The following is a 21,824-nucleotide window of genomic DNA, read 5'->3' as shown; positions in this document are numbered from 1 at the left end:
TATATATACATATACATATATATACATACTCTGACCAGCTGTCCCTAAACTACCACTTGCTCACCTCAAACTAACTAATGTAAAACATGATACTTATTCTTGACCTCTGAATTTTCCAACTGTGTACCAAAATATATACCAGTAACAATAAAACAAGTATGAAAGGATGCTGAAAAAATTGTTTGGAGTTACCTCTGTAGGAAAAAGATTAGTTTACAGAGCTCAACCTTAAAACTGTAATCATTGGGTCTTACTTCATGATTAAATGTAGATTTAATGAGCTTAGTATGACTTCAGGTGCTATTAGCTAAGCTTTTATACAAGCTGATATATTAACCTGTCATTCAGTAGTTTTAATTAAATAAAAAAAACAACAGACATTAATCTAACAGACTATATGTTCAGTGATCTTATAATAAACACATTGCTTGGTACATTCATTAACAAAACAGGCTGTTTTATTTGTTTGACATCTAGTGACAAAACTCTTTTTAATCACAAAAAGGAAGAAGTGAAAGTCAGGCAGGGCAGTTTTTTTCTAAACACCATAGCTTGGACCTTTCCACTTACAGGCAAACATCACAGTTCTGCATCACAGGGATGACTAGGAAAAAAGGTAAGGCTTATCATAAGCACATAAAAATATTACGGCACCTTCCTGAGTCTTCAAGCGGTGTGAGGTGAAGGAGCTTCGGCAATTACACTCATGCATGTGTTAATATGCTTAATTAGCATGAATAAACACTTTCCTATGACACAGGCTACATTGAGAGCCACACACCTGCTGAAGCTCTGATAAAAGACAACGCCTCATGGCAAAGTGCTTTTTCATGAGACCTGCTAATTGGCATGTGAAAACGGTCTGACTAATTAGGAGAAGGCAGATGATGCTTGATTAGTTTGAATGCAAAGTGTAACTTGTGGTGTGCTGAGACTCAGGAGTGTGTCGAGGTTTTATTCCTTAACCATCACGATACAAAGATAATTGTAATTGTGATCATTTGCATACGTTAATGAATTTGCTTGACGCTTCTTGATCAGACGTGGAATAAATAATTGATGCAGCATCAGCTTAGACCATAGCAAGTGGGACGGTTTGAAATAGCTAAGCGCATTAGAGGTAGCTTGATGGCACCCAGGCAAGGTGTGAAAGTAGAGCAGATGCTATCACTTGTTTTCCTGCTCACAGCGTTCTTGACTGCTGCTGCTATCACATAAAAAAATTAGCTAACAACCTTAAATGGGATGCTGAGGGTTTAACATCTGAACCCAACTTTTAAAAGGCACCAGAGGTCAAATTAAATTGATGCAGCTCAAAAAAATGTGGTTTCCAGAAGTCATGCAGTGTGGCACAGACCAAAGGCACTGTGCTAGGAAACAAGCCAGCCTGTATGGCAGCTCTAATTGAAACAAGATTAAAAAGTAAATACATTAGATTGTTTTAAATGCCCGTGATGTTAAGGGGGGGCACTCCCCTTTAATTAGTGCTCTTTCCGATTAAGCTTTATTAGAGTGAGCCAGCCAGTCAGCCACAAAGCATATGCCCCACGTTTAGGCTCCAAGGAGCTAAAGTAGCACAGATACAGGGCTCATGCTTAATTGTTTCTGTAAATGGTCAGAGCCCAAGCCCCCTAAATCCATTCCTCGGGGTAATCAGGCATGTTTTCACCATACAGGGCTAAAGAAGGAGAGAGAGAGAAGACAGCGAGAAAAAAAAACATGCCAGGTACCATGCAACACTATGCGTCACTAATGCTGCAATGACCTCGAGTTGCTTTGTGACATTTTACAGAAACGTTGTTTTAATAGGATTTAGTTTTGATACCCACACACTCTACCCCATCACTCATAAATACATAACTCAGGCATCTGATCAAGAAACTGTACATTAGAAGAAAAAAAAAAAAAAACAATCAAACCATCGAGTTCAAGCGTGGATGATGAGCTGTTAAACATGAACACAGCCCTGCATTATTAGATAATTGAATGGCTCTCTGTAACTAATCATTTTCAGGTATTGACATCTTAGATGCTATTATCAGTGTCTGGATCTCATGATTAGTAAGAAAGGTTTTTAAAAGAAACAAATGAGAAAAACAAAACAAAATTCAGTTCAAATCAGTCTTTTACACTTCAGCAGTGGTGTCTTCAGTTCATACTGCTTTTTTTGTTTTTTTGAGTCACCATTGTCCTCCAAGTTTGCTCAGTCTTGTAAGAGAAGTTTTTTGCCATTGCAGTTCACATACAGTCTGAAGCCTTTGCACAGGCTGCTGCTTACATTGAGTGCGAACAGAGTGGGTATCCTGGTATAGAAAACCTCTGAAATAGCAAGGGAAGAGTATCCTTAGGATAAACTGGAGCCTCGCTGGGAAAAGTGAAATTGAAGGGCAGTAATAAGGCTTCAATACAACAACTATAACAACAGCAAAAATAGCAGTCGAGGAACAATACAGAGGGGAGGTGAAGCTGGGAAACTCAGGACTCTTCCCACTTAACATACCTGTAGATGAGAGAGGAAAAAGAAGGAGCTAGATTTAGAAAAAGGATCAGTGCTACAACACATGCAGTACTTTAAATCTTTAAAGCTCTTTGATTGGAAAGTCAATAAATATAAGAAAAAAAAAAACACGGCTGAATCCTAAAAGAAAAAGGCAAACTAAATTTGAGAAAACTAATTTAAAAGTAAATCTGCAGCTCAAGGCATGACTATGTACACACATTGCCTTTAAAGCAGTTTCCAAGAAACATTAGTAACCAAGTATTCTGATTTCTAACTTTAATATTCACTTCATCACATTCCCAATTGTGTACCCTCCGCATCTATTTTATCCATACTTTCCATGATTTGTTACTTTAAAGAAACCATTTTCTAAGCACCTAATGTTTAGAACGTTTTAGATTATTTTTCAGGCCCTCTGACTTAAATGAACCATGATTAAACCAAAGATTAGCATAGGAACATGTGTGATGTACCAGCTTTCAGACAAGAAAAATGAAGTGCTATAAAAACACTAAATACTGAAGATCAAAATGCCAAAAGGGACATATGACCAGCAAACCATATTTACAAATAAAGGCTTTCTTTTTAGATAAACAGCAACAATATGTCAGATTGTAACAGTGTTTATTTTTGTCTTGTTTGTCTTGAAATATATGATTTGAAGAATGCATAGCAGTAAAGTGTCATTTTTTTCTAGCTTTTCTGGTTTTATTTTGCAAAGTTATTTATTATTTATTTTTTATTCCTGGTTAATTGTAAAAACTTGCAGTTGACCGACTATTTTTTGCCAACAATTAATTTGTTTCTTTTCCTTTTCTCTTGATGCATGGTTCTGGAAAATGATCTCAACAACCCTTTTATTTACCTTCTGGTCTGTCAGCACGGAGCTGCTCTGAAGTGGAGCCAGGTGGCTGTTGTGCAAAGCAGCGGCGGGCCTGTCATGTTCGCAGAAGATTGTACCATTGATGTAATGGAAGCGATCCCCGGGAATTAGTCTGTTTCTACAGGTGGCACAGCTGAAACACTGCAGGGGAGTAGAATAAAACAAAGCCCATGAATGACTAAAAATATCAGCAGCATACTCTATAAACTAACCTTCATTAGGTTTTTACTTTAATTAAAACCAACTGGCTAAGTTTCACATAGATAGCGAGAACACCCAAGTCAGACATCAGTAGATGGTCAATAAAACATTTTAAGAAAGACTGCCTAAAACTTAGACTTTCTGGGGGGAAAGGAGCTCCTTTTGTTTTCATACTAAATATGTCTGCTACATAGTACTGATTGGGTTATACCTTAATGTGGTAGACATTCCCCTGTGCCCTCATCACCATCTCGTTTGCTGGGATTGGTTGGCCACATGCGCTGCATGCCCCAAAGAGCCTGAAGACACAAAAACAAGCAATGCTTTGCTCAGCCTATACCACTGATTAATCAACCATAATAGGCAGCATCGGTTCCTCTGCCGCCTTCTACACCTCCTCACTTGATGTAGTCACTGCGACACAGAATCATGCCCCCTTTGCTGTAGCAGGTGGTGCCGATGTCCCCCAGCTGGGCCTGGCAGCAGGAACATTTGAGGCAGCGTGTGTGCCAGTAGCGCTCCATAGAGAAGAGCAGAAAGCGGTCAGCGATCTTCCCCCCACATCCAGCACAGGACCTGGGTGCTGGTGGTACACCGGATGCTTGGTTGCTCACCATCCTGATGGGGGCCCCCAGGCTCCTGGAAGGAGAGGCAAGAGTTCAAACATGTTTTGATTTGGGGAATTTCTTCAACTGACAGCTAGTATTAAATCATTAACATTACATTATTATAGCTTTAACATTACCATGTTCCATAAGACTGGCATCCCACCTGTGAGAAGTTCACCTAAACTTTACATACTGGTACAGCTTTGGGTAATTAGTGTTATATTAAATGGGAAAGGATGCTATGCAAAGAAAAGCTCCAGAACAATGGCTTGTTTGTATTCTCATTTCATGATACCTATTTGTAGCTATAAAATGTAGGAAAAATGTACAGAAATGTTGAAGCTAAATGGAGCGCGAGCTCACAGAAAAGGCTGCACGCTGGAATGCGCGCGAGGACTGAAAGCAAGAAAGAGACGCGTTACCTTATTAGGACAAAGCGTTTCCTCCTTCGGTCACAACTTTACAAAGAAAAGTATTCAGAGAGCTCTTGGTACAGTCAAAGGTACGGCGCTCTTAAACACCAAATCCACTGCATCCATTAAAAAAGGTTTAAAAGGTAAAAAAAAATAAAAATGTATGTGTCAATAAATATATATATAAAAGCACAAGACGGCGGCGTTAAATGCAGGACAGCACTGCTGCCAGGGTACAGCTTCTCCTCGGCAATCGGCTCTGCCGACTAGAAGTAGATGCGTGGAGGAACCATCCCGGTGCTTTCTCCTCTGTTACAGCTGTCTGTCTTCAACAGGCTGCCCCCTTCAGCGCATCTGACAGCGACTCGATTCATCAAATTACTAAAGGGGCTGTTTAAAGTACCAAGAGAAGGAGGTCGGGGGAACGCCGCAGCCAATGAGAAGTCCGGAGGCGTGTCTCGAGTAGAAACGGTTTATTGGCTTATAGTAGCCCATTGCTATATGTAGATTTCAGGGGCGGATTTAGGAAATTTAGAGCTCTAGGCAAAGACAGGCAGGGGGCCCTATGAATTGAGAACACAACACATAAAACAGACCAATTATACAGATACAGAAATCATAATAGAATTAAATTTAACGTAGATGAATATATTATTTATCTACGTTTTGTCCCTCTCTTCTTGTCCCTTTCTTCTTGTTTTCCTCTCTATGTTTTGTACTCTTTTTTTCTACTCTGACTTTTTATGCTGTCTCAAAAGGAATTAAATATTTTTTCCCAAGCACTAAACTAACTTAGCTGATTGCTCCTTCCTGTGTTTCCAAAAAGGCGACAGCAAAAGTAAATAACCCAGTCCTTCTTTTCACTGTAGACACGCCATGATCTGCTTATCTGTTCTCCATTTTTCATTTGGATGAAATAATAGCTGCATGAATCATGACAGCAGACAAGATAGAGGAGAGCAGGAGGCGGGGTTACCAATCAGGGGTTGACGTTAAGGATTCGGGCAAGTGGATTTCACATTTCATTTGCCCAGAAACAATTTTTACTTGCCCAGTATAATGTTTGATAAATATAGTTCCTTATATTAATTTTTTTGTATATCAATGAAACATGTTTGTTTTTAAAAAAAAAAAAGTGTAATTCAGTAAGTTTACAGGTTCCTGGTGTGTATATGCATGCGTCAGATAATGAACTCAAGCCTACATTACTGTGTTAACATGCTTTTCAATCCTTTCTGCACATTCTTTTCAAACTAAACTTTGCTTTAAGCTGTTGTGTGCTTGGAAAAAATAAAAAAAATACTTGACATGTTTAGCTCTATAACATTTAAATGCACCACTTCAATGTCTAAGAGAAAAAAATTTCATGAAAATTTTTTAATGTATGACCTGCATCACTGTACAGAATACTGCCATATGATAGAAATATTTACACTGTGCGCATACAATTATTATTATTATTTTCCTAATCCCTGACTGATCATTTTTAATCTAGCGTGTATTATAGTATAGATTAAATTCATCATCTAGCTGCTGCTCTGCAGAATTCTCTCCCCAAGAGCTGAATCACACCATCTAGCGGAAAATCACGAGGCTTTTTCGAAACACGCGAGAATGTGCATAAAACAACAAAAATGGTGCCGGCAACGCTTGTGGGTCGTTTTCAGCGAATGTCGGTGATTTTAAAGTAATTTTGAGTGATAAATAATTTTTTTTTGCGATCATTGCACTTGCCCGGCGGGCAAATGCAATGAAATTTGTACTCTCCCAACAATAAAAACTACTTCCAAGGGCGATCGGGCAATGGTTAACATCGAGCCCTGCCAATCTCCTTGCTCTGGAGTGCAGAGATTGGTGCTTTTATATGTTGTTGCTAAAGTCTCCATCATTCAAAGTCTCCAGCAGAAAAAAGCGGGGATTTGGCGCTAGGTGATTTTTTGAAATAAAAGTGCTAGAGGGTAGAGAGCTAAATATAGCGAAAAAAGCGCTAAGGTTGCAACACTGCTCTTCGCATCGTTTGTTTTCAAATGGTTTGCTGCTGTCTGTTTGGACCTTTCTGAACATGTGCAGCAAATGGACTGGTCCAATGTGGTGGACACTGAAAGGGGGGGGGCTGAGATACATCTAATATTATAAGCATTCTGATTGCATTTTAACGAAAGGATTTTTTATCAAAAACATAATTAAGGTGCACAAATAAGGAATAGTTGTATTAATTAACCTTACATATAAACAGAGTTTTATGGGGGCCCAGGAACTTGGGGAACTGCCCAGTGTTGCCTAATGGTAACCCCCCTGGTCCATTTAAAACATAAACTGAGCTCCCAGATGATGTTACTTAGACATCTACTCATTCTTATCTGTACGGCAGGACAAGATCGGAGGACATGTTAGAAATGTCTTGAATGTTTGACAGAATCGTCCCAATTCTCAAACAGGTAAGTGAAATGTTTTTTATTTTGTTTTATTCATATCATTTCAAAAGTTTGGTAGAAGTTAAGCTACTTCAAATGCAGATGACATATTCTTGATAGCAGGAAGGAAATTCCCAATTTAATATATTTTATTAATCCTAGTTTTAACTTTATTTAGATATCCATCCATCCAAACACTTTGCAAAGCCCCTTTTATCATGTGTTTTTATAAATCATGAAAACATTTAGGAAGTGCTGGATAGAATTCCCCGGATTCTATGCAGCTCAGTTCTTCTTTTGCAGCACCCACTTACTACGACAAACAACAACCAAAAAAACAAAGAAACAAAAACAAAACAATTAAAAGAACACATTTTTATCATCTGTGACTATAAAGCAAAACACAGAGAACAATCAGTGGTTACCTAGAATGAGCTGTGCTATTCGGTTGTCGTGCATGTACATATAACTTTTTCGTAACTAGTTTTTCAGTTTGACTTATCACTTGACTAATTACATTGTTTTTAGGTAAAAATTTTTAATTGCTCCAACAAGCTTAAGGTGTAATGCTGCTTCTTAATGGATGTATTCTCTAAAAGCCTTTGATTTAAGGTGGAACAACATTTTAAGCTTTTTAGTTTCCTAAGCTCCTTCAGGTTTATCCCCCTGAAAACCTGATGTGTACAATATTATGGTTACTATACATCAAAGCTAAAAAAAAAAAAAAAAAAAGTTTCCCTGCATTCCAGTAAAGTTGAGGAATATTTTATCAGCTTTTAAGATTTTGGAAATCGCAAAGAAAACTATCCTCATGAATTGGAAAAGTATGGAAAAACTCAGCATCAATCAGTATAGTGATCTTTTTTTGGATCATATTATTCTTGAGAAAGCATCTGCATCCCCATCAGACAGATCTCTCTGGGCTCCCTTTACTTAGTGTAGTGAGGAGCTGTGGGGTGCATCCTACAGGGCGCAGGGGCTGGTTCGGGGGTCCTTGGGGGCTCTGGAGAGGCGCTCGAAGTGGGGTGCCTGGCGGGTCTAACCCCAGGGTCTGTCTCGGGCGGGGCACAGTTGGCTCCCCCCACCCCCTCTCGCATTCAGACATTGAGGGTTCTGGGTTGTCAATTGGTGGGGGTGTACCGCCTGTCTTCCAGATGGGGGTTGGACTGTGCCAGAAACCCCCTTTTGGTACTCCAAGTTTTAATTAAACCTGAGAGCAACACGCAACAACGTTACATCTGAGCAGGTGTAGGGAAGATCAGGGTCTTCTCAGACCCGTTTTCTAGGTAGCTGCTCACAGGGTTCTGTATTAAAACACCTTAATAGAGGTGAAGGGAGGGCCAAACTGTTGTAGAAAAGGTGTAAAACCAGTAGGGATAGCTGCACCCTGAAGAGGAGTGTGAAATAAATCATCATTCTTCAAGAACCTTCATGCAAAATGTATGCAAGACATCGCTTTCAGCTGTTGCATCCCTTCTCTCTCCACTCTTAAACAACAGAGTGTAAAGTTGGTCGACTCACATGGGCTAAAGACAAGGACTGGACTGCTACTCAGTGGTCCAAAATAATATTCTTTGATCAAAGTAAATGTTGCATTTCCTTTGGGAATCAGGGTCTCAGGGTCTAGAGGAAGCAAACTTTACTGACGATAATTTGCTGCTGTAATATAATAGATCGTTTTTAGAATAAAAAGCTAGCAGATTTGCATAATCAAAAATAACAGAAAACAATTATAAAGCATTCAGTATTATAAGAAAGCCCGCACTGTTTCTGAATAAATACATTATTGTATGAGTTAAGTTCTCTTCCGTTTATGCCTCTTTCCTTTTAAGTATGAAATGTCCCATGCTCCTGAATGCACCATAGCTATCTGACGCTCATGAATGCATCACACTGGTTTCTGTAGATGCGTGTTTGATTTTCCGCTCAAAACAAAGCTTTGAAGTTTCCAAACTCACGTCGGCATCACTGTTTGTTATGTGTGAATAACAAGAAACTACAAAAAAATAAATAAATAAATCAAATAAATCAGCCGTACCTCGGACACAATCTTTGGATTTAATGTTGTATTTGACACCTCTGCGTTTCATGGCTGTTAAAAAAAAGTTTCCAGGTCCTTGACATTATTTTTCAAACTCACAAACTAAAGGATTTTAAGGTTTCATGGAAAAAAAATCCTGAGCATTGTATCAAAATATCACACTAGTTTACTGTGAATGACCCATCATTTCCCTAGTGGCTGCAATGGTAATTTAACTCTATCCCTTAAAGTGATTGGGACAGCTGAACTCAGTGGCAGGGGGACCCAGTATTCAGCAACATGGTATATACACTGTGTGCAGAATTATTAGGCAAATTAGTTTTTTTAACATCATCCTTTTCATACATGTTGTCCTACTACAAGCTGTATGGGCTTAAAGTGGATCTCTGTAATTAGAAGGGGTGTGGCCTAATGACAACATCCTATATAAGGTGTGCTTAATTATTTGGCAACTTACTTTCCTTTGGCAAAATGAGTCATAAGAGAGTTGACAGACTGTGAAAAGTCATAAATTGTCAGATGTCTTTCAGAGGGGTGCAGCAGTTTGGAAATTGCTAAGACATTTTGAATTGAGAAAGCTTCCTGGAGGGGAAGCGAAACGTCTTCAAGCTTTGGAAACTAAGTCCAGTGGATTGTTTTTTATACTTTTACAGAACAAGCTTTTGAAGCGGGATCATCACACAATCAAGCGGTTCATGGCAAATAGTCAACAGGGGCGCAAGAAGCGAGTTGAAAAAAGTAGACGCCAAAATAACTACCCATGAATGGAGAAGAATCAAGCGTGAAGCTGCCAGGAAGCCATTAGCCACTAGTTGTGTCATATTTCAGAGCTGCAACATGTCTGGAGTGCCAAGAAGCACAAGGTGCTCAATACTCTGGGACCTGGTTAAGGTAAGGAAAGCTGAAAAAAGGCCACCTTTGAACAAGACATATAAGACAAAACGTCAAGATTGGGCCAAGAAATATCTGAAGACTGATTTCTCCATGGTGTTTTAGTCTGATGAAATGAGTCTAGATGGGCGAGATGGATGGGCACCAGGCTGGATCAGTAAAGGGCAGCGAGTTCCTTATGGACTCAGACGCCAGCAAGGTGGAGCACTGGTATGGGCTGGTATCATTAAAGATGAGCTTGTGGGACCTTTTCGGGTTGATAATGGAGTCGAGATCAACTCCCAGACCTACTGCGAGTCTCTGGAAGACACCTTCTTCAAATAGTGGTACAATAAGTCATCGCCATCATTGAAGGAAAACATTATATTCATGCAGGACAATGCTCCGTCAGACACATCAAAATACACCAGAGTGTGGCTGGCCAAAAAAGAAAAGTCTAAAATGAGATCAAATAATGACATTTCCCCCTTGTTCACCCGATCTGAACCCCATCCAGAACCTGTGGTCCTTCATGAAATATGAGATCTACAGGGAGGGAAAACAGTCCACCTCTCTGAGCAGTGTCTGGGAGGCTTCTTGTGGCTGCTGCACACAATGTGGATCGCAAACAAATAAAGACACTGACAGAATCTATAGATGGAAGGCTTTTGAGCGTCAGGGTGAAGAAAGTTTGCTATATTGGTCACTGATGTTTTTGTTTTTTTGTTTATGAATGTTACAAATGTTTATTTCTAAAATTTGAGTTACATTGGTTTAGCTGATGAAAGTGAGATGGGTCTATATTTGTATTTATTATGTTGCCTAATAACTCTGCACAGTAATATTTACCTGCACACAGACATCCTCATTAAATTGCTAAATCTAAAAAAAACAAAACAAAACATCAACTTCCAAAAATATGAAACTTTGATGTTAAGGAGTCTGGCTTGATTGGTTGATTGAGAACACAATTGTGGCCCAATAATAAAAATAATCTTCAAAAATGTAACTTGCCTAATAATTCTGCACACAGTGTAGAAGCAGTTTGAGGCCAAAATTTCCGACCAAAGGTGAATCTTTGACTCCTTAAACATCTTTGTTTGTGGGCTGACAGGAAAGGGGGCTCGAGAGACGGGGGAGAGAAATGTGGCCGACCACAGGTCGGATTCGAATCCGGGTCGGCCACGTCGAGGACTAAGGCCAGCGTACATGAGTTGTGCGTGCTAACCACTGTCCCACTGAAGCATGACCCCTGAAATGTACTTCTAAAGCTGGAAAAAAACAAAACAAAAATTGTATTGTAGGAATAATTTAATTACATTAGGGAAAGAATGCTGACATGTATTAGTAAAATTCCTGAATTTCCCATATGAAACTGCTCTTAAGAAAGAGTTTAACATTTAAAAAAAAAGCCAGGCCAAATACTGCAACATGAATCTGATGTGAGTAAAATGGTTATTCTTAAAAACCGTGTCACATTGTTTAAAACTGAAAAGGTCACTAATGGGGATTTTAGAAAATCTGATCTGCTAAGTGCGACATAAAAATAACATCCACAACAGGTTCTTTGAGAATAAAGTAAAGGGAATTGATTTTTCATTGCAGTACAGAGATGTTTTATGTTCCACAATCAGAGTGTAAAGTGGCTGGGTTTCTGTCCCGGATGCTCCAAAGGACAGAGCCAACAACCAGGGCTGAAGTCAGCTCAGCCAGTCCAGATCTTCATCTTCTTCATCGTCACCAAACAGAGGGGCGGGTGGTGGACGCCCCTTTAAGCTCTGGAAAATAAAAAATAACACAAAATAACAAAGGACAAGTTTTATTTAACCTCATTAATCTCATCTTACAGAAACACTAAAAACAAAAGGTGGGTAGAACAGTCCACATGTCCTTCCTCACCATATCATCCTCCTCTTCCTCCTCACTTGCGGCAGCAGGGGGTTTGGAAGGAGGCGTGCTCTGGAAAAATGACTCTTCTCCATTTTCCTCACCAATTCCTTCAGTCAGACTGAGAAAACAGCAAACATAAAACACATTTATTGTATGAAGGGTAGTTGTTCAACAAGGATTCATTCTACAACAGTTTACTGGAGAACACAAACAGCTGAAATCAGAGTGTTAAAACATTTTTACCCAAATAATACCCTAAGCAGGGTATCTGCACATTTCAACAAGTCATATTTAAGACCTTTGTAATGCCACCTGAATTAAATTGTAAAAAAAATAAAACATAAAAAAACCTACTGTACTACGATCTCCATGACTATCAGACGAAGTCTACTTTTTTTGTATGTTTTTTAATAAACTGATAAGCGCACTCTGCCAAACAGCATATCAGAAATCTGTATCCAAAAGTCTAAACATTCAAAACAAACAAATCAACATCAATGTCAGTGAAAACAAATTTTAAAGGTGTAAAGGTGAATTACATGTGGTCAATAAAAGTAGAAGACTGTATCATGAAACCAACTAAACACTGAACAAACACTCAAAATAACTTCAGCTTTAATATGAAGACACACTAAGACCCGTTGACTTTTTTCCAAGGCAGGCTTTGGATGTGAGCTACTAATTTTTGTTTCATAATGTAATTTGTGTTTTCCACAAGTAAGTCGACGCACAAGCTGAGAATCAGAACATTGTGCCAAAAAGCTTGTCGATCTCCGCCGTGTTCAAGATCCATGCCAACTTGGAACTTAATGTTGCTGTCCTGCTGAGGATTACTGTCAGGTCAGTCATGCTAGTACCGGCTGCTGTTGCTTGCTGGGGTGATGGATTCACGTAGAACCGAGCGATGTTCAGTTTTTGTTTTTGGCTCAGTTTATACTTACTGCCCTCTACAATTCTCCTCTCTAATTCCCACGGTGCAGAGTTGGAACTGACTCTTACAAAGGCTGCTTATTCCAATCCATTTTCTTCCGCTTTATCCAGGGCTTGGTCTTGGAGGCAGCAGTCTAAGCAGAGATGCCCGGATTCCCGATCCACAAACAACAACTCCAGCTGCTCGGGAGGACCCCAAGGTGACACCAGGCCAGTTCAGAGACATATACCACATTTACACTACCCTTGAAAAACCGATCCATGCTGAGACCGGTCCGAGCTCGGATCAGTTAACCAGGCCAAGCTTGGTTCTGACGACCGTTTACACATCACGCTATCTCGGTTCCTCAACTCCTAATGACGATCTGCGGTATTACTGCCAGTATTGAAGGAGGAAATCAAGCAGTTGGTGGTGGTAATGCACCAAAAGACAGCCATAAAACACAAGAAGAAGACGAAGGAGGAGGGAATCAAGCAAATTAAAATGGCGGCGTCCGTCACATTCAGAACGTTATGCTTGATTATTATTGCTGTACTTCGGTGTTATTATTTACAATGCCATTATTTAAAATGTTGCGTGGAGAAGATTTCGATTGTTGTTTATAGTTGTTGTTGTTCTTCTGTTTTGTGTTGGTTGGCAAGCAACTTCCGGAGGGGCATTACATCCAACTACTGGAATGGAGTGTGAATCGGGATGTGCAGCCAGACGGAGATGAAGCGTTCTGCTATATGCGCTCTTGTTATCAGAGAACCGAGCCAGGGAAAAACGGTTCGGTTGTGTCTAGCTCAGTTGAGTTCAGTTTGCTTTCCATTTACACACGATAAGTTATCTCAGTTACTGAGCTCGGACCGGTCTCGGCACGGTTTTTAAAAGGTAGTGTAAATGGGATAATAGTCCCTCCAATTGTCCTGGGCCTTCCATGAGGCCTCCTTCCAAAGGGACATGCCTGGAATACCTCCCAAGGGAGGCGACCAGGAGGCACCCGGAACAGATGCCCAGGCCACCTCAGCTGGCTCCTTTTGACGTGGAGGAGCAAAAACTTAACTTCGAGCTCCTCATCCGATGTCAAAGGATGCACCCAGCCACCCTGCGACGGAAACTCATTTCGGCTGCTTGTATTGGCGATCTTGTCCTTTCAGTCATTACCAACATGCTTCAGACAACCTTTAAACCAACTCTCCTCCAGCCAATGGTTGTTGAACTGCTGACCGACTGCTGGGGGACTAGGAAGGAATCTGTGCGCAACCCCAGCTCTGGGTGTTACTGAAATTCGTGATTTCACAACTTTTACAAGCATTTAAGACTTAAGGTCTGGAAATACCATGCAAAGAGTTAATTTCATTAAGCCAATTAATGGCTGAGCTGTTCTGAATGTTGCCCAGTTGAACACAGGCACCTATTCACTGTTGTTCACTCTCATTATTCTGTAACTCTGGCAAAAAGAGAAAGTGGTCCATGATACTGTACGATTGAACCATCCCTGTTTGCAGCTCAGTGTAACAAATCGGGTCACAAATTTTGGTGCAAAACCCGTATTTGGCCATAATTCACCACATTTCAGAGCTACTTGGTGATTTGTGGTCCGATCCGCTTCTCTAAACAGCTGCAGCTGTTATTATGAGCAACATGCTCGGTGGGTGCTCTTACTAGGCTACCGTAATAAGTTTATGTTAAACATTATTTTCTCTTTCATTCGACATTCAAAATCTCTGTTGGCCAAAACAGGGAATGTCCCCGGAATAACTTAATGAGGCCCAACTTCCTGTAAGCTGTCGGCTGTTTTCCAGGTGTGACTTAGTGGGACTAAGGTAATTTGGCATTGATTTGGTTTAAGTGATGTTCCTAAAGTGTCTAAAATCCAACTAGAACTCACCTTTTGTCATCTCCAGAGTTATTATGCTCAGCCATTGGAGGCGGAGGAGGGTTGGCTGGGGGTCCAAATGCTTTCAGAGAAGCAGCAACAGCAATTATTTCTGAAACATTATCTGTATCATCCACACTTTCTGAATCTCCCTTAACATCTACCCCGCTGCTCACTTCAGCAGCTTTTTCTTGATCATCTGTAGGCAGAGGGGTCTCATCATCAGGACCCAAACGCTTGCTCATATCTGCTTCGTTAGTATGTGTAGCAGATAGTTGCTCCTGTTCTTCTTCCTTAACCTCTGATGCTATTTGTTGCCTTTCCAGATCCTGAAATGCAGATTCAGTGCAGGAAACGGACTGAAGACCAACAGCTTCAGAATCGCCTGCTTGGCTTGGTGTCTCTGACTTATTCGCCATTTCTGGTTCCTCCTCCTGAACATTCTCAGCTTCATTGACTTGGTGATAATTTGCATCGGCCACATGTTCCTCCTCAACCATCTCTTCCTCTTTCACTTCTCTTTCCCCATTAACTTGAACATTACATTTCTTTTCCGGTTGTTTCACATCCTGACTTTCCTCATTTTCATCTTCTTTGTTATCTGGTTTTAGTTGGGATGGATCTTTGCCACTCAGCAGCTGCAGGGTTACATTCTGGAAAAAAAAAATAAAATAAAATAAAATAAATCCACAATTAAATTAAGGCATTATAACTTTTTTCATATAAAATACATTTACATTGAACGGATTTCTAAGATCAGAATCTTTCATTGTAAAATATTTTAATGCTAGGCAAAAACAAACTAATGATGGTTTGAGACAAAGCTGCCTTAATAGTAAGTTTTTCATTGTGGGAGCCAGCGACACTAATGAAATGCTTTTAGAACTTTGATCATAACAGCTCTAAACAAGGGGGCAAAACGTATTTAGTCAGCCACTGATTGTGCAAGAAAGGTCTGCAATTTTCATCATAGGTTCACTTCAACTGAAATAAAAATCCAGGAAATCACACTGTAGGATTTTTAAAGGATGATTATGGTGGACAATAAATATCTGGTCAATAACAAAAGTTCAACTCAGTACTTTTTAGCAGATGTCAAACATTTTCCTTCAGTCTTCACAAGGTTTGTATATTTTGCATCTGGCATTTTCGACCATTCCTCCATTTTCTCTACAACAGTGATGTTTTAAGGCCGTCAATGGTTAATACAGACTTTCAACTTCCTCCATTAATTTTCTTTGGGGTTGTGGTCTGGAACATTTCAAAGCATTTAAGGCCATTCCAGGACCTTGAAATGCTTTTTACGGAGCCACTCCTTCTTTGATGGGGTTAAGATCCTTGTCGTGCTGGAAGACCTAGCCATGTTCCATGTTTAATGCTCTCACTGATGGAAGGAGCCCCACTGATCATTAGTATAATTTCTATACCTTTCTATACCCTTTTTGTTATATGTTTTTGTTATAATCTGTCAAATTTGAAGGCCCTTTTCTTACAGCTGAAATTTATAAAAACTCTTGTCAACAAAACAACAACTAATATAGACTTTTATCAAACTAAAAGCAATAAGACTGAAAAAGATACATTTGTTGGATGGACAAAATTTAGGCCCAAGTCTAAAAAGAACTGACATCAGGAAGGAGACGGTAACTTAGTGACCTTTTGTCAATAACAGGTCAGTAATTGTTTTGACTAATCACATTGTTTCAGAGGAGAGGTTTCAGTTCTACATTTTGATAATTGTTATGCTTCTTGAATGTTAGAGGCGCATATCTTTTCAGCTTTGTCTGTAGCAGAGAAAGTTCCCTGGATTAGCTTCAAACAGAAAGTCTATTTTGGTAGATTTTGGAGGAAAAAAAAAGAAAAACTCACCTTGATGGTTGTGACAATCACCCCCAGCACAGCCTTGCCACTGTACGATTCATTGACCTCAAACTCTGCCCGCAGAGAATGAAACACTCCATTCATCACACGTTTCACCTGGAACAACACATGAATGGTCTCAGGCTCTGCTTAAAGGTATTTTAAAAGCATTTACAGTAGCAGCCATTAAAAATGGCCCTTCCCAGTCAACAGCCAGCCGAATGGCAGCAAAATCCCCTCCAACTTCTAGCCACTGGCCTTCTCATTGTTGGGCATATTTTATTTACACTGAATTACAGGTTCTGACCAGGAGATAATGCTTCTATTTAGATCTTATCCACAAATCATGACAGAAAGAATATTTTAGATGTTTAAAAAGGAATTTTAGGGGACTAGCCAGGGACCAATCAAGCAAAGTGGGGAAATTTTGAATGGCTATTACTGTATAAAGGAAAAAAAACGTAATGCATATCTAATGTTTTTTAGCAACGTTGTTGCAGTGATTTCATTTTTATTTAGGGATAAAATTCCTGTTCTTCCTTTACATGATTTTTATTATATACATGCTGGGATCAGTATAACACGCTTTCATAAACTTTCCATTATGATGGGGTAGCATCTCAGTGGTGGTGGGATTTTTAAAGGTGCAGGAGGTCATTTTATGAAAACTTTGTGTTTTACTTTGTGTTCTACATATGATCTTGTCTTAACCCTTTACAGTAACATGAGACATAAGCTCCTCTGCCTCATCTCAGTGGTTTTACTTTTACCTTAAGGAGGGATACACCAACCCCAGTCAGAAACCACCAATCCACTTTCCAATAAGGAAAGTCTAAGCAGCGTCGAAGCTACTGTTGTGGAGGAGGAGCTGTGGAGAGAAGGCCAAGTTGGTACTAGTGGAAAAGGGGGCACTAAAGGCTACCACCAACTCACGTGGACGTACATCTGAAATTATCTGCACAGAGTTCAAGCCAACTCGAAACTGCGCAGACAGGTGCACACAAAGCAAAATCGAACAACCACATATGTGGTGTCACACTATACTTATACTGCTCAGCAGGAAAGTATTTCTTGCCAGAAACGAGTAGTCATACTCAACTGTTTTAAATGTGACACGTTTTCTGTCTGCTTTTTTTCTCTTCACGGTTGCTACAAGCATGCTTGGTGTGAAGGATTGCTTTAGAGTCGATATGTCAATGCAATCAGCTGGTTTTCCTTAAATAGAAAATTTTGAACTAATCTAACTGCATGATCTGGTTGAATTTTCTCTGTAAAGTGCCTTGAGATGACGTGTTGTGAATTGGCGCTATAGAAATAAACTGAATAGAACTGAATTAAAAAAGAACTAAAATGAAGTAAAAGGAAATTAAGACCAATGGGTAGAAAATAAAGAATGACCAAGAGAAAAACTGTGTTGTGAATTGGTGCTATAAACAAACTGAAATGAATTGAGCTGACAAGGCTCCCGAGGTGATAGATGGAAATGACACAGTGCTCAGAGAAATGAGCAATTAGCATAACAGCCATACTCTGACTCGCCGACATGTTAGGAGAAAAAAACACAGCTAGACTGCTGTTCTTATATTTTTGTCTTATTTAGATAGGATGCCATGGCAGTGTGGGGAAGGAAGGCATCTGCCAAGAGAAAAGTAGCTTAATTTAACTATCACCGAAGACTCAACCTGGCTCAGAGGAGAATATCCAATCAAGTATGTGGGAGCCTTGAAATCTCGCGAGATCAGAAGTTGGAATTGGAGCAGCTTGTAACCAGCAGGGAATACTTGTGTTGTTATGTGACCATTTAATTTGTTTGCAGTCATTTAGGGACCCCTCACCTCAGTTGCTAGCATCTCCTGATGTGTGTCCCTGTTCTCCACTAATTCTGCCAGCTCTCTGCGGTGCTGTTCTTTAGCTGCAGCTAACATCTGCTCACTCTTCCTCTTCCATTCTTCTTCTAGCTCTGCCTGCAGCTGAGACAGCTACAACACAAAAAAAAAAAAAACCATTAGTAGAAGTAAGAAAAGGAAGAATACAGGTCACCTAAAGATAACAGTCAGTTACAGTCAGTTAGTAAATGGGATTTTAAGGCTCATGATTCAACATCCATGGCCCAAATCATTGTTTAAGGACAAACCTGCTCTGATGCAGCACTGTCATTGCAGGTCCTGGCCTTCCGGAGCTGAGCTCGAAGGTTTTCAAGTTCCTGCAGGTTGTTCTTCCGGAGCTCCTCCATCTCCTCTTCTCGATGCTGACGTTCTGTCTGCCACTTCTTCTTCCTATCTGATAGAGCCTGAACATGGCAGAAAGACATTTACTCAGATGTTCCCATGTCCCAAACAGCTGCCTGAAATAAATTATGGGTTTTTCTACCCCCCAAACTAATTCTTAACATAATCAAATACGCAGACTTCTAATAAGTTCATATTTCCACAACAAAAAAACAAATAACCCACATATACTCCACATACTCGTTCTAGGTTCTCTTTATCTGATTTCAGGTCCTGCAGCTCCTCTTCCATGGAACTGACTTTCAGCTCCATCTCTTTGCGCCTTTGCTTCTCTGAGCGGTACTGATTCTGAGCCCTGTCTGCAGCCTCCTTCAGCTCTGAAATACAACAACACAAAACTTAAAACCACTTTCTATGTACACCAGGAAAGCTATACATGTGATCATTTGTCCTCCAACTGAACAGAAACTACAAGAAAGAACCACAGAACTGACACTGAAATGGAGGAAGACCATCTGGGAAGTTCTGACCGCTGAATTTCTGTTCAGCATGTTTGTGACATCAATGTACACTAAACGCCTTCAGTGTGTTTATTTTCTTTAAGCTATAAGAATCTGGTGGAGCTTAAGGACGAACAGCAGTGCCCTCTTCTGGGCGACAGCAAGACTGCAGCACTGAAAAACGGCCATCTACCTATCAGATGATCAGACAGAACAAATGTTATTTTATTTATCCATTAATCAGCAGTTAATCATAAGTAGATTACTTGCTTGGACGCTAAGTTCAGAGGTCAGGCATTTTCAAGGCTCATTTGACAGTTTTTTCTAAATTAGAGAGCTTTTTAACTGCAGAGATTATCTTTGCTCCATCTGCAAAGCATCTTTACAGATAATTCTGCAACTCTATCGGAACTTGTCAAGGAAAAGGGACAATGTGTAAAAAACTGTTTTGTTTATATATGACAAAGTTCATTTACTGTCTAAAGTGTAAAACTGGAGGTGGTTCAGTGAATCACAGGGATATCGAACCAGAATGCTCACTTTGATCCCAGCATGCAGCTGCTTTCAGGCTGGCCTATTTCAAGTTTATGAAACTGTTGAGGTTGCATGCTAATAAAGATTCTCAGTCAAACTGGACATAAAGGCAAAAAAAAAATTACAGTTAAAAGTTATTGTAGCGTAATGTTTCTTTCTTCATCCCAAGTTCTGTCTCGGTTCAAAGCTATTGCCAGTTTCAATGTAATTTACACCTTTTTGACCAACTCTTCTCTTATGCTACGTTCACACCGGACATGCTTTGGGCAGCAAAAATGCGCCTGCTGCTTCATTTTTGATGCTTGTACACATTAAAGTCAAATGTGCGTCTAGAGCATCCGTGATGCTCCTAAAGTGCATCCAGTAAAGTGTGTCCAGATGCATCTAATGCTTCTGCCGCTCCTGTGTTCAATGGCAGAGAGCAGCTTTGCCATGGTTACTGTGATAAGTTAGCAAAAAGTACTTTTAATACATTTTTAAGTGAGAAACTCCACCTCAGAACATCGTCTGTGTGGTCATTTCATCAAGATTAAGATCCTGCCTTAAATTATTTTGCTGTCGTAGCTCCCAGATCCCCACATACCAGCGGTGTGCTGTAACTGGGAATCCCTAGCAGCAGCTGGGGGGTTTCTACTACGGTTTGTTGCAGCTGGAAGGTATCTGGTAGAAAGGGCAGGCACCGGAATAATAAAAGCGAACATATTTTGCCAGCAGGTGTTCACATTTTAACTTAAATTAGGCATTAATAAATAGGCGAGTTTCAGGCGAGTGGTCATAAGAGATCATCAACAGCGCCTTGTCTGTCTCCATGCCAGCTCCCAGATCAGCTTCTCTGATTGGTCAATATGGTGCACAGAGCCGTAAAGGTTAAATTTCTCTCTTTTGATGTGCCTTGTTGACTTTGCACGTAAATCATCTGCTTCGATCATTTGCGGTGTGAACGTATCATCAGTCAAACAGGACATAAAAAAGGAAAACAGTTAAAGTTGATTTAGTGTAAAGTTTCTTTCTTCAACCTAAGTTCTTTTTTAGTTTAAAGCTAGTGCCATTTTCAATCCAGTTTACATAATAAAAATAATAATAATAATAATAAAAAAAAATGCAACAAAAAAAAATTCCACTGGACTTTGTTTCCAAGTTCGAAGACATTTCGCTTCCCATCCAGGAAGCTTTTTCGAGCCTTTATAGAGTGGGCCAAAAACAAAGCCTTGTTTTCAATAATAATTGAATTTTATTCATCTCACATTGGAGAAATTTACCTCTGTTTTTGACTCATCCCCTTTGGGTGCAGTGGGCCTCTGTTGTGTGGGATTGTGCGGGGTTAAAGGGTCTTGTGCAGAGACCCAGAGTGGCAGTAGGTGAAAGTGGAGCTCGAACTCAGAACGTCGGGATTCCAATCTCTACGCCCTAACCACTAGGTCGCCACTCCCCCTATCCCCCACTTGCTTGACCAACTCATCTCATTGGGTTTCTAAGCTAAATAGAGGATCAACTACACCCTGTTGTTTGGGGAGTTCATGTGAATCTAGATCTGCAGAAGGGCCCTTTCCTTGATCATGTGTTCAATTTACCTCTGGGAATTTGGAATACAGTGATCTCAGGGGGGACAGCTTTCCATGTTCTTGCTTGTGGACACCTGTATGGTCTGTGATCACATTTGGCCATCATTACAAAATAACAATGACAAAGTAAAACCCTGTTCTATGTAGTAGTTTGTCTGAAAGGATAACTCTTAAACATCTTATAAACACTCACAGTAGTACTTGTAAGACTGACTAATTATCTAAAGAAGGAAAGTTTAACTAGTGTTGATGTGAGAAGCTGTCATCTTGAATGTGACAGTTGGGGACAGTCGAGTTTCTCTCAGTTTCCAACTCATAGCTTTGACTTTAGAGTTGTTGTGGTTGAAAATTCCCAATTCGAGGTAGCTGGGAGGAGGCCCAGAATACGCTGGAGAGACTATGTTTCTCGGCTGGCCTGGGAGCGCCTTGGGATTCCCCCGGAGGTGTTGGCCCAAGTGGCTGGGGGGAGGGACGTCTGGGCCTCCCTACTGAAGCTGCCACCCCGTGACCCGACCCCAGATGATGGAT

The 21,824-nt window shown here is 40.2% G+C and overlaps 2 protein-coding genes across 7 annotated transcripts in view; both read right to left on the bottom strand.

Moving 5' to 3' along the window:
• Nucleotides 1-437: 437 nt before the first annotated feature.
• Nucleotides 438-4,959, bottom strand: LOC107098658 (LIM domain transcription factor LMO4-B-like). Its single transcript, XM_015396431.1, has 5 exons — nt 4,615-4,959; nt 3,987-4,223; nt 3,796-3,883; nt 3,366-3,524; nt 438-2,500 (listed from the first exon to the last, which is right to left on the bottom strand). The coding sequence occupies exons 2-5, from the start codon at nt 4,199-4,201 to the stop codon at nt 2,492-2,494; spliced, it is 471 nt and encodes a 156-aa protein (XP_015251917.1). The 5' UTR covers nt 4,202-4,223; nt 4,615-4,959; the 3' UTR covers nt 438-2,491.
• A 6,262-nt stretch (nt 4,960-11,221) lies between these two features.
• fkbp15 (FK506 binding protein 15) overlaps nt 11,222-21,824 on the bottom strand; it is a 27,100-nt gene continuing 16,497 nt past the window's right edge. For all 6 annotated transcript variants that reach the window (XM_015396448.1, XM_015396449.1, XM_015396452.1 and 3 more), the window contains 7 exons: nt 18,941-19,077; nt 18,607-18,762; nt 18,308-18,451; nt 16,482-16,589; nt 14,625-15,265; nt 11,830-11,938; nt 11,222-11,708 (listed from right to left, as the gene is read on the bottom strand). In XM_015396448.1, the coding sequence (XP_015251934.1) occupies nt 11,631-11,708; nt 11,830-11,938; nt 14,625-15,265; nt 16,482-16,589; nt 18,308-18,451; nt 18,607-18,762; nt 18,941-19,077 (1,373 nt within the window). In that variant the 3' untranslated portion in view covers nt 11,222-11,630. The remainder of the gene's footprint in view (nt 11,709-11,829; nt 11,939-14,624; nt 15,266-16,481; nt 16,590-18,307; nt 18,452-18,606; nt 18,763-18,940; nt 19,078-21,824) is intronic.

This window comes from Cyprinodon variegatus, unplaced genomic scaffold (genome assembly GCF_000732505.1).
Source record: "Cyprinodon variegatus isolate N-32 unplaced genomic scaffold, C_variegatus-1.0 Scaffold798, whole genome shotgun sequence".
NCBI classification, from domain to species: Eukaryota; Metazoa; Chordata; class Actinopteri; order Cyprinodontiformes; family Cyprinodontidae; genus Cyprinodon; species Cyprinodon variegatus.
Note: the sequence above shows the minus strand (reverse complement) of the source record. Positions and strands in the feature narration are given on the sequence as shown.

Bases quoted from the DNA above. Each gene is read 5' to 3' on its own strand.
- LOC107098658 (XM_015396431.1), bottom strand. From the start codon at position 4,201: ATGGTGAGCAACCAAGCATCCGGTGTACCACCAGCACCCAGGTCCTGT. The intron at 3,884-3,986 runs GTGAGGAGGTGT...TTGTGTCTTCAG, and splicing joins TGTCGCAGTGACTACATCAA to GCTCTTTGGGGCATGCAGCG. The intron at 3,525-3,795 runs GTATAACCCAAT...ACTCCCCTGCAG, and splicing joins GGAATGTCTACCACATTAAG to TGTTTCAGCTGTGCCACCTG.